We start from the raw sequence: 16,961 nt of genomic DNA on the forward strand, positions 1-16,961 counted from the left end.
CTGTTCCTGGGCAGATGAGCGGGCCGGGTGCAAACTGAAGGCACGAAGCCCACTGGATACTGTGTCTGTGTACCATCAGTGAAACTCTGGTGGGAACTGTAAGACCATTCTACCTCTTTGGAGGTAAATGCAGAATTCACTTGTGCGTGGCCAAGAGGAGCAGATACTTCAGTCAGTCAACGAGCTATCGGCTCTCATAAAACTGCAAACTAGCAAACAAGCTGCAAACAAAGGAGGTGTTCTTTTAAAAATGTTTTCATTCACAAAAATCCATTGTGTAATATGAGAATGATGGGCATTTAAAGAACTAATTTAGTTCTCGAGGCACTGCTTGCATTTTTATGTGTTAATTGTTCTTTTAACTAGTGTAATTAGCAAACACTGAAAATAATCGTGAACTGTCTTAATTTTGCAAAAAATAGCATTTTAAGTGGACTCTTGCTGAGAGCATAGCCCTAGTTATTGTCAAAATATAAAAGTCACCACAAAACATTATTCATTTTAATACAATTTATAGTCTATTTCCTTATCTGCTGACTTTGAAGGACTTTAAACATGTGATTTGAAGAACTGAAATGTTTCAGTGAAATGTTTTATTTGCAGTCAGTCTGCAGCGTGGATTGTAAATGGGACTGCCTTCAACAATCAACAACAGTGCAAATTATTTTCCCTAACTCATGATTATTATAGCAAGAGTGGAACAAATTTTAAGAGGTAAATGCTAACTCCAAACAAACTCTGCATGGCCACAATTAATCACAGTTCAGGGACCAAAAAAGTGGAAATTGAGGTACTTGATTCCTGCTAAACTGGCATTCACAATGGCAGAGCTGACTAGAACATTTAATCACTGTGAGATAGATAGATTCACTCATCAACATAAGGGGACCAGCTACAAAGTGAGAGGTCACAGCTTTCAGAGAAAGTCAGGCAATCCAAGACAAATCGCATGGGCCCAAGCTATGCCTGCCTCTTTGTAGGTTACATGGAACAATTCCCCTTCCAAAGCTACACAGGCCCTATCCCCACCTCTTCCTCCGTTACATCGATGACTGTTTCAGCGCCACCTCGTGTTCCCACGAGAAGCTCGAACAGTTCATCCACTTCACTAACACCTTCCACCCCAACCCTAAGTGCACCTGGACCATCTCTGATACCTCTCTCTCTCCTTCCTGGACCTCTCAGTTTCCATCTCCGGCAACCACCTAGAAACCAATATCCATTTCAAGCCCACTGACTCCCACAGCGACCTAGAATAAACCTCCCCCCCACCCACCTTCCTGCAAAAATGCCACCCCCTATTCCCAATTCCTTTGTCTCCGCTGCATCTGCTCTCAGGATGAGGCATTCCACTCATCTCAGATGTCCTCGTTTTTCGAAGACCGCAACTTACCCCCCTCAGTGGTCGAGAACGCCCTCGACCGTGTCTCCCTCAGTTCCCTCAACTCATCCCTCACAGCCCCTCCCAACAATAACAACCAAAACAGAATCCCCCTGGTCCTCACGTACCAACCCACCAACCTCCGGATCCAACACCTCATCCTTAAACACTTCTGCCACCTGCAATTCGACCCCACTTCCAAAGACACTTTTCCCTCCCCACCCTTGTCTGCTTTCTGGTAGGACCACTCTCTCCGTGACTCCCTTGTCCGCTCCACACACTCCTCCAGACCCACCACACCCGGTGATTTTCCCTGCAACCGCAGGATGTGCTGCACCTGCCCCCACACCTCACCCTTTACCACCATCCCAGGGCCCGAGAAGACTTTCCACATCAAACAGATGTTCACCTGCACATCTGCTAATGTGGTATACTATATCCGCTGATCCCAATGTGGCCTCCTCTACATTCGGGAAACCAGGCAGAGGCTTGGAGGCTGCTGGGCCTCTTGCATTGCCACAATGATGCTACCCGAAGGTTGCAGGAACAGCAACTCATATTCCGCTTGAGAGCCCCTCAGCCCAATGGTATCAATGTGGACTTCACAAGCTTCAAAGTCTCCCCTCCCCTACCACATCCCAAAACCAAGCCCAGATTGTCCTCACCTCCCTAGCCTGTCCTTTCTCACACCCATCCCCTCCTCCCACCTCAAGCCCCACCCCATCTCCCACCTACTAACCTCATCTCGCCCCCTTGACCTGTCCGTCCTCCCTGGACTGACCCATCCCCTCCCTACCTCCCCACCTACACTCACCTTTACTGGCTCCAACCCCGCCTCTTTGACCTGTCTGTCTCCTCTCCACTATCTTCTCCTCTATCCATCTTCTATCTGCCACCCCTCTCTCCCTATTTATTTCAGAACTCTCTTCTCTTCCCCCATTTCTGCAGAAGGGTCTGGACCCGAAACATCAGTTTTCCTGCTCCTCGGAAGCTGCTTGGCCTGCTGTGTTCATCCAGCTCTACACCTTGTTATCTTGGATTCTCTAGCATCTGCAGTTCCTACTATCTCTCTCAATCCAAGAGTATATTGAGATAATTGTGGAAGGCATGGTTGAGGAACATAGAGCTTCCATAGTTCTGAGGTTCTGGAACAATGTGTAAAAATATGGATGTAGAAACATAAAAATTAGGAGGAAAAGTAGGCCATTCAGCCCTTTGAATCAGATGTGCCATTTGTTATGCTCATGGCTGACATCCAGCTCAGTCGCTTGTTCCTGTTTCTCCCCATATCCTTTGATCCCTTTGGCCCTAAGTGTTATGTCTAACCCCTTTCTTAAGGCATCCATACAAGCCTCGACTGCTACCTGTAGCAATGAATTCCGCTGGCGCACCACTCTCTCGGTGAAGAAATTTATCCTCACCTCAGTGCTAAATGGTTCGCCCCGTATCCCTGTGACTGCTGTTTCTGGACAGCTCCACCATCAGGAACATCCTTCCTGCATCTAAGCAATCTTGCTCTCTCATAAAGGTGAATAACTTGGAGATCTCAGGCAGGCTTGTGGACAGCTGGCAGACAAAATTTAATGCAGAGCTATGTTAGATAGTTATTACCATTTGGGTAGGAAGGGGTGATATAAAGCAAACAGTATAATTCCAAAGGGGGTGCAGGAGCAGAGAAACCTGGATATGCGCACAGTTATTGAAGGTAGAAAGGACTTAAGAAATTCGAAAATATGGGGTATGGATTCTGGGTTTTATTAACAGAGGCACTGAGTATGAAAGCAAGGAATCCTTATACAACACCTGTTTGGCCAATTCTCAGCACCAAATTTTGGGAAGGATGTGAAAGCATTTATGGAAGGACATGTAGGGATGAGAGGTTTCAGTTGTGCACATACGTGGGAGACTTTTGTCTGTTCTGCTTGGAGAGGAGGAGTGAGGGGTGATAATGATGAAAGTTTTCAAAGTCATGAGGGATCTTGGCAGAATAGGTATGTTCCCATTGCAGAATGGTCAACAACCAGATGAAACTGGTTTAAGATGAACAGTAAACCAAGTGTTTAGGATCTAGAACACACTGGTGCTAGAGGCAGGTTCAATTGTGGCTTTCAAAAACGAATTGGATAATTGCCTTAAGATGAAAGATTTGCAGAGCTACGGTGAAAAGATGGAACTAGCTGAGTTGCTTTGGTAGACAGCTAGTACAGACACAATGGGCCACATGGCCACTTTCTGTGCTGGAACCATTCTATGATATTATGACAGAGTAAGTATAAATCTCGTTGTGAAAACAGCAGGAGCACAGGGAGAAGGAAGGCAGACTTGGAACTTAAGTATCAAGGGAGAAAGCTTAGTATAGCACTATCCCTATGATGGAAACAGAAATGTGATAGGTTGTGCTGATGAATAAAGTTTGCATTTTGACACAAGCCATCAAACAAGGAGTGTACAATCACCAGACTTTAGCCAGCTTCTATCATAAATCTCACCCTCCTCTGATAATTACAACATTTAAAAGACATCTGGATGGGTACATGAAAAGGAAGGGTTTAGAGAGATAAGGGCCAAATGCTGGCAAATGGGACTAGTTCAGTTTAGGATATCTGGTCAGCATGGACGAGTTGGACCGAAGGGTCTGTTTCCATGCTGTATAACTCTATGACTCTATCAATGATCAAAGGCAGAAACTCCCAGTTACCGAGTTTACCAACAGTCACAGGTGACGGTTACATCAAAACTATAGTAGATTTTTTAATCGAATGTATGTTGGGAAGATTTGATTCAAATAGTTCGGCAGAGGAAAGAATTTTTAGTTTACACTTCTTGAAAATCACATTCTGTTGTAAAACAGCATTATTCTTTTGCTCAGTAAAGATGACCAGCATGGATGGTTCACAAATTAATGAGTGTTAAATCATGCAGCCACAAAAAATACATTTAATATAAAATTTCTCTTTCTCAGGTAGTATGATCATATTTGACAAAAAAAATACTCATTAAGGGTGGGTCTAGGCCTGAAACATCAACTCTCCTGCTCCTCTGCCTGACCTGCTGTGTTCCTCCAGCTCCACACCGTATTGACTATTCATTGTTCTCCATGGATTAGTATTTCTGAAATGATTTTATGATTGAATATTTCCAGCTTGGACCCTTAAGCACCATGATAGATACTGGGAAGTCATCTTTCTAGAATTTTCTGACGTATAAACATAAATGAAGAAGAGCGCCCAGAGAATTCCTCAATGGACAGTCCATATTGGCAAAGTTTCAGATTAGAAATCACACAATGAGAAAATCATTTTAATTGTCATTTATACCATTTTCATATAAATGATCTTTAAAGAAAACATATTTGAAAATTCACTCAAAGGAACTCCAGCGAACCTAATTCTAACTGATCAAGTCTCTCTTCATATGTCAGTGTTGCCATCTGAGGAATCAGTATGCTGAACCAGTGCTGTATCCTTCCATAAACAGAACATCCTTCAACAGATCAAAGCTGCACTCAACACTTCAGGTGCGGTCTCATCAAGTCCCTATTGAACTGCAGCACACATCCCTGTTCCTGTACTCAATCCTCTTGCTATGAAAGTCCACATGCTCCCATTTGCCTTCTTTGCTGCCTGCTACACCTGCATGCTTACTTTCAGCAGTTGGTGTACAAGGACACCCAATGCTCGTTGCAACTCTCCATTCCCAACCTATCGCCGTAAAGATAATAATGTGCCTCCTTATTTTTGCTTCCAAAGTGGATAACCTCACATTTATCCACATTATACGTCACCTGCCATGGAATTGGCCCATTCTCTCAACTTGTCCAATTCACACCAAAGCATCTCTGCATACTCCTCACAGCTCTCCCTCAGCCAGCTTTGTGCTGCCTGCAAACTCGGAGATGTTACACTTAATTTATTAATAAGATTGTGAATAGCTAGGGTCCATGCTCTGATCCTATAACTGCTAATTATAACCTGGCACTCAGAAGAAGACCAATTTATTCCTACTGTTTGTTTCATGTCTCCCAACTAATTCTCTACCATGTCAGCACACTAATCTCAATCCCATGTGCTTTAATTTTACATGTCAATCACCTTTGTGGGGTTTGATCAAAAGCCTTCTGGAAAGTTCATGTCTACTAGTTATATCCTTGAAACGTTCCAGCAGATTTGTCAAGCATGATTTCCCTTTCATAAATCTATGATGACTCTTTTTGATCCTGTTACTCTGCTATTGAATCTTTGCATCACCACTACTAATTACCTCTATAATTCCCTGTTTTCTTTCTGCTTTTTTTAAATAGTGGGGGGGGGGGGGGGGGTTATGTTATAGAAATACATACATATAAACTCTACAGTATGGAAACAGGCCATTCAGCCCCAACAGGTCCACACTGACCCATTCCCCTACCTTATCCATAGGAATTATTCAAAACTCTTCAAAATTTTGAAAGATGACCACGAACACATCCGCTAGCTCCAGGAATACTTTAAGTACTCTGGGATATAGACTACAGGAGCCTGGGGATTTGTTGGCTTTTAATCCCATCAATTTCCCCAACATCATTTCCCTACTACTACTGATTTCCTTCAGTGCCTCCCTTTCACTGGACAATGTGTTCCCTAACAGTTTTTGGAAGTTTTGTGTCGTTCCTTGTGAAGACAGAACCATTGTATGTATTTAATTGGTCTGCCATCTCTTTGTTCTCCATTATAACTTCCCCTGTTTCTCACTGTAACAACTTACTTTTAGCATTTTATATACGGGAGCAGAATGTGCTATTTTACAATTCTAACATTGCCATTCCCAGCATGGGAATAAGAAGTAGCCTTAATAGCACAACTTGACATCCCACAGACTTTATTCTGTAGCAATAGCTTCTAAACTGATTACAATGTGACAGAACATCAGCCTCTTCTTTCCTTTAAATGAAATGATTACTTTGAAAAAAATGACAGTTGACTGGATTGTACACAACCCCTTCTGTGGAATTCTTCACTCTTCAGTGAATCTATAAAACTTGTTTTCAAAAGTTAAGTCCTATAAGTGATACTAAATAAAAAGTGTCTTCAGAACATCTTTATCCCAAAGGAGCAGGAATACAAAACGTGGACAAGACGTTTCAGTCATTCAAAAATCTGGCTCGACCATACTTAGCACATTCAGTTCTGGAAACAGCATCTCTTGGGTGATATCCTTGGTAGGATTCCCAGCATATTACAGAGCTAAAAAAGGATAAATTGTAAGGGCAGGTTATATAGACTAGGCTTGCATTCTTGTGGAGAATAGAAGAATAAGGAATAGCCCAATCAGGGCATTCAAGATGATTCAAATATTTAATAGGATAGAGAGAGAGAAACTCTCTCTTCTCATGAAACAACAAAGAACAGTGGGGCATAACCTTAAAACCTGAGCCAGATCATTCAGGATATTATCAGGAAGCTGAACTCTTCATACATGGTGCCATAGAATGTAGATCTCGCTTCTCCGAATATATAATTAAGGTTAATTGATTGTGTCAGCTAAAGCTATTCAGAGTTATTATAATGGAGTTGGCATGCAAATCAGTTATAATACAGCAGAACTGGCTTGAGTTTATTGGCTGAACCATGTCCTATGTCCTTACATTGCCATACTTAACTCTAAAAGATATTTCAGCTGAACAGTCAGTTCATTTAAATCTTGAAGGTAAGAGGACAGGTTCACTTACAAACACCAGCAGAACAAAGCCTGGGCTCCACTGCCAACCTGAAACTACCAACTTCTCAAAAATCGATAATACTTTCTTCGCTTGATTTTTGTTATGACAAGTTATTGCTATTATTTGTTCCTAATATTACTCCTTATTTTATTTGATTTTACCACAGCTTCTGATGTCAGTCCACACTGCAATGTATAAAGTGTAGTGAGTCTGCCCAGTGTATATTTGGGACAGCCTAATTTGTTTCAATCTCAATTTGACCAATTAATTACTCAGTAATTGATGGTCCCAAATTAATGCATTTTGCATGACAGGCAGCATTCCTCAGCCTAGCACTGCTGTGCTATTTGCTCTGAGGTGTTTCCTGCCACACTGCAGTTACTATTTATTGCTCCCCTTGTGGAGATGGCTGCAGTTATTTACTTTTGGTGAATTGGATAGTTAATGGCTTGTTTGTTCAATGGAGTCACAGTCATTAACCTGCAGGGAGCTCAGCTTTGATAGTATTTGGCCCCAGTTTGTTTTTAGATAAGTGGCTTCAGAGATTGTTGCTGAAATGTGAAAGTACTGCCAGATTCAGAGGCCAAAATGCCACATGACAACCATTTAGTAGACCAAAGCTTTGAAGGGGCAGAAGCTGCTATGAAACAAGTGTGTACAAACAGGAAGGAATTATTGCATTAACTACAATTGACAAGCTTTTCTGCAATATTTTTTCTCTTATGTTTGGTGATGCATTGGGCATAAGGTATTCTTGGAAAATCAAATAAAATCTACAGCAGCATTTTTCAGCTGACTTACAATGATTTTGTTTTTCTCCTTGGAACCACAATAAATTTAAAATGGTGCTCAGTTTATTTGATTATATTAATTTACTGACTCACATGCTGGTCATCAGTTACGCAATCACCTCCTCGCCAATCTTTCTGCCAAAGAGACAGCTAGTGGAAATGACCATTGCATAGTGTTTGTAAATGAAACTCATTTCCACTGTGCAAGATTATAGTATTTAGGACAGGTAAAGGAAGACCTCGCAGCCGCAAACCAGGCACCTTTGAGTCGCAATGTTACCTCAATAGGGAACTTGTAACACAACTTGTATCTTACATGAGATAACGAGGTGTGGAGTTCAATGAACACAGCAGGCCAGGCAGCATCAGAGGAGCAGGAAAGCTGACGTTTTGGGTCTTTTTTTTCCTGAAGAAGAGTCCTGACTCGAAACGTCAGCTTTCCCACTCCTCTGATGCTGCCTGGCCTGCTGTGTTCATTCAGCTCCACACCTTGTTATCTCGGACTCCAGCATTGGCAAGTCCTACTATCTCTGAGTGAGTTGTATCTTACATGATCTGGCATAGCTCTGGGTCTGTGATTGCAAATATATTGTAGGGAAGTTCTGTAGCCTCACCCTATTCAATGTGGACAACCAAATAACTAAGACAGGAGGGAAGCTCTAAGAAGATTTCCATCCTCCATCACCTCTCAGCACAAGTATGAGAGACAAGGCTGAAATGTTGGCAAGGACTGAAAGTACTGCGTGACTTTTCCTTAGAATCCCTGCAGTGTGGAAACAGGCCCTTCAGCCCAACAAGTCCACACGAGCCCTCAGAGTATCCCACCCAGACCCACCTCCCATAACCCACCTAACTTACACGTCCCTGAACACTACAGCCAATTTAGCATGGCCAATCCACCCAGCCTGTACAACTTTGGACAGTGGGAGGAAACCAAAGGAAACCCACGCAGACACAGGGAGAATGTGCAAACTCCACACAAACAGTCGCCTGAGGAGGGGAATTGAGCCTGGGTTTCTGGCACTGAGGCAGCAGTGCTAACCACTGAGCCACCGTGCCACCACTTCTTCACTTTTGCTGAAGCCCCCAGAGATACTGGCTTCCAATCAATTATATCCATCCACATGACATTAAGCAAAAGCTAATGAGTCAGTTGACAAAGCAAAAACTATTGAGCCTATTCCAACATCCTGACTATTGTACTGAAGGCCTATGCACTGAAACAAGCGCTATCCTATCCAAACTATTGCAGTACAGCTATGATACTGGCATCTACTGGGCAAAGGGAGGACATTTTCCAGGTACACCCTAGCAAGATAAAAACCAAGCTGAATGTACTAAGGATTGTTCTCAGGTCAACCCTGCAGATGGACACAGAAAAAAAATACTACCAACTGACAAGCACTAATGCACTGCTCAGTGACGGCTTTGTTTGACTTCCAGCGGAAACACTCAGCTCCAAATATAGACATAAGAGTTACATCTTATAGGAGAGTTAACAGCATATGCCGTCAGTATCCAACGCAAGCATGCCAGCAACGAGCCTCAAAGAGAAAATCTTCCAGCGGATTGGAGTCAGATCTAATCATGTTGTCAAAGCCCTCACATCCAACCACTCTCAAATGCTTCGTCGATGACTTTCCTCCATCACAAGGTTAGGAATGGGCATCTGTTGATAATTTATTGGTGTTCTGTTCCATTCACGAACGCCCCCCCATAATGAAACATTTGGTGCTTTCCTATAACATTATGTGGAAGATGTTTAGGTTTGAGTGGACAAATACTGGAAACATTCATGCTAAATAAATGCCAAACATGAGAAATTGCAGCCATTTTCCTCTGACCTTTGACAGCGCTGAATCCACCAGTAAAAGCATTCTGGGCCACCATTGACCTGAAATTGAACTTCCACTCACCTGGATTAGTGTGGCAAAGCAAACCCTCAAAAAGTTCAACATTGGAAAGACCAAACGGCTGCCGCAGGAGTCAACATATATCACTAGCACAATGTGGCTACCGTATGCACGGTGTACAGGATATACTGTAGGAGCTCACCAAGATGACTTCAACAGTCCCAAATTCCACCACTACCACGACCAGCAGAAGATTAAGGGCAGCAATTGCAGGAGAACAGTGTTCCTTGTCTCCAAGGTCCTCACTCTGTCATATATCATCCTTCATTGACGCTGATTCATCATTCTGCAATTGAGGACCTAATACCACTGAGGGAGCACCGTCATCACAAAGATTGCAACAATGCAAAGTGAAGGCCCGCTATTAAAGCTAAAACCGTGACCCTGTTACTGCTACCCACATGCTGAGATAACATAATAAACAAGACCATCTCTTCTTCACTTGTGATCTTTCATCTGGATAAACACAAATTTCATCAAAACAAACGAATAAAATTAAAACTTCCACTGTATAGGGGCTTGATCAAGATAAAAACAAACATGAGACATTTTGAAAACCGAAGTCAGAAACTGATCTTCCCATGATAATAATCAGGGCATTACAAGCAGTACTTTAAGTAAGGTTCGGGAATGGAAGGTATTTGATGGAGTGAAGGGTGGGCTTACAAAGCTCATTTGAAAGGAATTCTCTGACAGAATCTTATCACTAATTTCAGTGAATTTCCTTCAAGCAGCACTGGAAGGCACTGGTGGCTGAGGGTTGTTGATGAAACTCGAGGAATTAGCTTGTCATGGTTGAAAAAACAAAGCAGTGGTTCCCCTCATTAAAAAGTGGCAAATTTCAGACAAAGCTTTTCAATTTTCTGAAATATCTCGCAAAACGGGAATCGGTAGTACTGTACATCTTCATATTGTCTCGTCATTTCTTGGCTATAACTTGAATCCCTTTGATGAATGGGATTAAAAAGCTTATCTCTAAATTCTAAGTTTCCTATCTAAAATAAGCCAGGAATATTTAAGGCCATTCCAGAGAGTAGAGAACCATAGCAAAGTATGTACTACAATGCAGCGCAAATGCATCACCATAAAGATGTGTTTGTGGGAACTAGTGCAGTGCAGATTGGGATTGGATGAGAGTAGAGGAAATTGAAGCAATACTCTCATGATTCTGGACGGTTTTCTTTGTGACACAGGATGCAGACATTGAACAGAGTTCCATTCCATAACACACCATGATGATGCCAAAGAACCTCTGGAAGTATTAAATACCTAACTAGATAAAAGTCTGTTTGATTTTTGTATGGATCACTGGAAGGAAAAACCACTGTGGAATGTTATTCAGGAAGGAACATCTTGGGCTAGCATTTGAAATGTTCAACACAACTTCAACAGTGAGATGGCGATGGAAGTAATTTTTAAAAAGGTATTGGATAAATACTTGAAAGGATAGATTTCCAGAGCTATTGGAAAGAGCAAGTTATGAGACTCATTCAAAGGCTCTTTGTGCTCAACAGGCACAAAGCTGTCCCTTTTCAGGTATTGAATTTGGTGACTCTATTAACACTGATGCAAGTAGACCTGAGGATAGTCCAAAATTAGTCCACTGCCACAAAACCAGAGAGAAGTGGGCTGCAATCAGGTCTACTGTAAGATAGGCCAAGTCCCACATTAACAGCAGGCCTCAAAGAGGTCCTGGGAGGAGCCCAGAGGGCAACGGAAGTGGGGATTTAAAATATTGTGGCTTCCAATGAAAGTTGCTTACTGCCGCGATATTGGATCACTTTTTAGAAAGTGAAGGATCTGGTCTTCTCTGTCTTACTGTTCAGTACATTCAATAAACCACTTCTGTTTTCTGTATGAACTGACTCTTTTCAATTTTGGATCTTACTGCCCTGCATCACTGATTAGAAAACTCAGCAGTAAGAGTAAGTGAGGGTGCCACATAACTTTGCCAGAACCCTGGGCAACTCCCTATGGAGCAGTCCATTTGCTGTGCATATTGGCACAGCAATCTGAATCAGTCCTTTTAGTCAAGAATAGGATTAAGTTAGTTCTAGAGTCTATGTCAAACTCAAGATTTTCAAGCAGTCGTGTCTAATGCTTTACTGAAATGCTCATTAAGGAGAAAACATGCTCCACACTATTAAAATGATACGGAGATAATAGAAATCTTTAAACATTTTTATGAAGTTCAATAAATGTAGTGCTCCTATTCCCGGCAATAAAAACCCAAACAATATTTAGACACTTTAAAATGCCAATAAAAGAAGGAAATGATCCAAAGATTTAAGATTCATGCAACTTTGAGAAAGCACTGAACAATTGCACATTCTGTCAATTCGCCCATTAGCACCTTCAATAAAGATGTGATTTAACTGGCACAAACCCAGTTAGCTGGCAATGATGGGGTGCAGCTAGCTGAGGGTTATCAGAGGAGGTGACAGCCTGATGAAATTATAACATGTGAACAAACTGTTCAGTTTGTACAGGTAGTGCAGGTTGGTAAAACAAAAGCAAAAGACTGCAGATGAAGTGGAAATTAAATGGTTTCTTTAAGCTTTCTTTGATCCCCAGCATCAATTTTACATCAAATGGGCAGGTTAAAAATGTGGTCTATGGTTCCCACCTGAACCACTGATTGTGATAAGATACAGATTACTAGCTCTGAACCGCCCCTCACCTGTTCAGATAAGCCCATTTTCCAAGGCATGGCATGTACTGATGCAACATAGCATGAAACTCATTTTCGGATGCTTTTCCAAAAAAACAGATTCTCTGTGAGAATGCAAAATGATCCTTTAAGTATAGTTAGTCACACATAAACTATTTGTTTAATCTTAAATGCTATTCAATACTTAAAGTCTGAGCACTTGGAATGAAAATTATTCCTTTTCCTGTGGGAAAGGGTTCAGGGAGATTTTGTACTGTCATTATTCCTTATCATTTTTCTGCTATTAACCAGTAAAACAATATGTGTATAGCTGCTAATAGGTGGCAGTTCTTTTCCAGCTGAGAATTCCACACATAAAAGAAGCTCTGAAATCCCTTGAGCAAAGGACAGTTAGTTAAAGCCAAATTCTGGGATTTCCTGGATGAACTTAGCTGTCTCAATGATTGAGTTAGTGGCAGGGCAACTGGACGCACGCCATATATCAATGTCTAAACTCTCACAGTGTCCTCAGCTGGTTTTGACAAGACCAGGAGGTGCAAAATCCTAAGGTCAATTACAGGCAATATTGTGTGACAGAGAATAAATCTTGTTAATGAATGTGTACCTACCAAGATATCCAGGCAGGCAGCTTTGAGCAGAGTGATCTGATCTGCAATGGTCAAGCTTGTGAAGCCGGGCAGTCGTTTAGCAAACTCCACTATTTTGATAATGCACTTTGTGGCAAGTTCACTGAATTTGTCCCACAAACCCAGGTCAAGCCGTACCCGGTGGTCAGCACTGGAATTCTGTAATCAACAAAATCAATGAATGTATAATCACTGTCAACCAAAATGCAGTTACAAAGTATGTGACAGGTAAAATCCAGTGGGACTCACTGAGTGAAAGAACCCCACGAATGTAGGTATTTAAGCTATAACAAACCAGTTGGTTTATAAATTGAATTTGTCATATAATAGGATTAAAATGTAACTGCTCATTGGAACTGATTTTAAAAGGTCCATAACTATTACCATTAATAAAGTGCTTTTAGAAAAACGAATACTTCAGGCTGATAGATCAGATGTTTTTAATAAAACACAACTGGTAAGCAATTAGCAAAGTTTCCCTCGAGTTTAATCGCAGGGAGCGAATTTTGCAAGTTCATATTGATGGCAGATAATCTCGAATGCAGGCTGTGCAGATTGTAATATCTCTGGGCACGCTCCCTCTGGTTGTCATTATTCACAACCTTCTGCTTTGAGCCTGTACTTGGGAAAATTATCCCTGTGAAAATTTAACACTAATACATGTAAGCTATGGCACACTGGATGCAAAAATGTGGGACCTATGGTTACAGTCGATGGAAATGAATTAGCATTTAGAGACTTAGAAGAGCCTCTTAGAGTAACTGTAGACACATCGTTTTCACTGCTGATCAGGAATTGGTGAGTTTGCTTCTCACAATTTTCAGTCAACTTTCCGATATGTGTTCCAAATGGGCAAAACTCCAAGTCTGAGTTGGGAAAGTCAAGTCTTGTTATGAAATCATGCTTTATATCAAAAGTGACTTTTTTTTAAGTATTTGCTGGTTGGAAACCCCTAATTGAATTCTTATTAAAAAAAACTGAGGCCACATTCCAATGATTTGAAATCATTGTGGCAAACATGGCTGAGTATTTGCAACGCTACTTTTGACATTCCAAAGCCTTTGAAATGGAGACAACCTGTCTGCAAAGCCTTACCAGAGACAATTATCTTAAAAGGAATGTGAATGGGGCTCATCTCTCACCCATTAGCAAATGTGATGACAATCACCTGAATGTTCAACTGAATGGTGTCAAACGATTAGATATAATCACTTGAACAATGGGATCCTGGCTATGAAAGGAATGGGTCCAGATGGAATCCAATGGTGTAAATCAGGCAGCTTGAATCCACCAGCTATGACCACATTTGGGTCAAAGTACAGTTGGAAACAGAGCGACAACTCTATTTCCCCCAGTTTGCAAACTCTGAACCACGAGCACCAAACCATCATCTCAAACACCATTCACGACCTCATCACCTCAGGGGACCTCCCACCCACAGCCTCCAACCTCATTGTTCCCCAACCCCGCACGGCCCGTTTCTATCTCCTTCCCAAAATCCACAAACCTGCCTGCCCTCGTCGACCCATCGTCTCAGCCTGCTCCTGCCCCACCGAACTCATCTCCACCTATCTGGACTCCATTTTCTCCCCTTTGGTCCAGGAACTCCCCACCTACGTCCGTGACACCACCCACGCCCTCTACTTCCTCCAGGACTTCCAATTCCCTGGCCCCCAACACCTCATATTCAGCATGGACGTCCAGTCCCTGTACACCTGCATTCCGCATAGAGATGGCCTCAAGGCCCTCCGCTTCTTCCTGTCCCGCAGGCCCGACCAGTCCCCCTCCACCGACACTCTCATCCGCCTAGCTGAACTCGTCCTCACGCTCAACAACTTCTCTTTTGACTCCTCCCACTTCCTACAGACTAAGGGGGTGGCCATGGGCACCCGCATGGGCCCCAGCTATGCCTGCCTCTTTGTAGGTTACGTGGAACAGTCCCTCTTCCGCACCTACACAGGCCCCAAACCCCACCTCTTCCTCCGGTACATCGATGACTGTATCAGCGCCGCCTCTTGCTCCCCAGAGGAGCTCGAACAGTTCATCCACTTCACCAACACCTACCACCCCAACCTTCAGTTCACCAGGGCCATCTCCAACACATCCCTCACCTTCCTGGACCTCTCAGTCTCCATCTCAGGCAACCAGCTTGTAACTGATGTCCATTTCAAGCCCACCGACTCCCACAGCTACCTAGAATACACCTCCTCCCACCCACCCTCCTGCAAAAATTCCATCCCCTATTCCCAATTCCTCCGCCTCCGCTGCATCTGCTCCCACGATAAGACATTCCACTCCCGCACATCCCAGATGTCCAAGTTCTTTAAGGACCGCAACTTTCCCCCCACAGTGATCGAGAACGCCCTTGACCGCGTCTCCCGTATTTCCCGCAACACATCCCTCACACCCCGCCCCCGCCACAACCGCCCCAAGAGGATCCCCCTCGTTCTCACACACCACCCTACCAACCTCCGGATACAACGCATTATCCTCCGACACTTCCACCATTTACAATCCGACCCCACCACCCAAGACATTTTTCCATCCCCTCCCCTGTCTGCTTTCCGGAGAGACCACTCTCTCCGTGACTCCCTTGTTTGCTCCACACTGCCCTCCAACCCCACCACACCCGGCACCTTCCCCTGCAACCGCAGGAAATGCTACACTTGTCCCCACACCTCCTCCCTCACCCCCATCCCAGGCCCCAAGATGACATTCCATATTAAGCAGAGGTTCACCTGCACATCTGCCAATGTGGTATACTGCATCCACTGTACCCGGTGCGGCTTCCTCTACATTGGGGAAACCAAGCGGAGGCTTGGGGGCTGCTTTGCAGAACACCTCCGCTCAGTTCGCAACAAACAACTGCACCTCCCAGTCGCAAACCATTTCCACTCCCCCTCCCATTCTCTAGATGACATGTCCATCATGGACCTCCTGCACTGCCACAATGATGCCACCCGAAGGTTGCAGGAACTGCAACTCATATTCCGCCTGGGAACCCTGCAGCCATATGGTATCAATGTGGACTTCACCAGTTTCAAAATCTCCCCTTCCCCTACTGCATCCCTAAACCAGCCCAGTTCGTCCCCTCCCCCCACTGCACCACACAACCAGCCCAGCTCTTCCCCCCCACCCACTGCATCCCAAAACCAGTCCAACCTGTCTCTGCCTCCCTAACCGGTTCTTCCTCTCACCCATCCCTTCCTCCCACCCCAAGCCGCACCCCCATCTACCTACTAACCTCAGCCCACCTCCTTGACCTGTCCGTCTTCCCTGGACTGACCTATCCCCTCCCTACCTCCCCACCTACACTCTCTCCACCTATCTTCTTTACTCTCCATCTTCGGTCCGCCTCCCCCTCTCTCCCTATTTATTCCAGAACCCTCTCCCCATCCCCCTCTCTGATGAAGGGTCGGAACGTCAGCTTTTGTGCTCCTGAGATGCTGCTTGGCCTGCTGTGTTCATCCAGCCTCACATTTTATTATCTTCTGTTTTTTACTTTTGTTTAGGTTCGTTTTTTCCCAGCATTTGGGTTTTTTTGAGGAAAATCTTCAGAAGTTGGGAGTCCTAGTTCAAGATTCTCTTTAATGTTAACATGCAGATTCATTTGGTGGTTAAGACAGCAAATGTGATGTTAGCATTCATTTCTAGAGGGCTAGAATTGAAGAGTAGGGATATACTGCTGAGGCTGTAAAGCTCTGGTCAGCTGGCATTTGGGATGTTGTGAGCAGTTTTGGGCCTTGTATCTAAGGGAGGATGTGCTGGTATTGGAGGGGATCCAGAGAAGGACTACAAGAATGATCCTTTGAATGACGGACTCATCATATGAGGAGTGGTTGAGGACTCTGTGTCTGTCTTGATGGAGTTTAGAAGGATGG

The 16,961-nt window shown here is 43.6% G+C and overlaps 1 protein-coding gene across 3 annotated transcripts in view; it reads right to left on the reverse strand.

The window, feature by feature from the left end:
• The window catches only part of LOC125466417 (retinoic acid receptor beta), a 488,627-nt gene that overhangs the window by 20,078 nt on the left and 451,588 nt on the right, over window positions 1-16,961 (reverse strand). For all 3 annotated transcript variants that reach the window (XM_048560882.2, XM_048560893.2, XM_048560908.2), the window contains one exon: window positions 13,063-13,239. In XM_048560882.2, coding sequence (XP_048416839.1) covers window positions 13,063-13,239 — 177 coding nt within the window. The remainder of the gene's footprint in view (window positions 1-13,062; window positions 13,240-16,961) is intronic.

Source organism: Stegostoma tigrinum, chromosome 2 (assembly GCF_030684315.1).
Source record: "Stegostoma tigrinum isolate sSteTig4 chromosome 2, sSteTig4.hap1, whole genome shotgun sequence".
Lineage (NCBI taxonomy): Eukaryota > Metazoa > Chordata > Chondrichthyes > Orectolobiformes > Stegostomatidae > Stegostoma > Stegostoma tigrinum.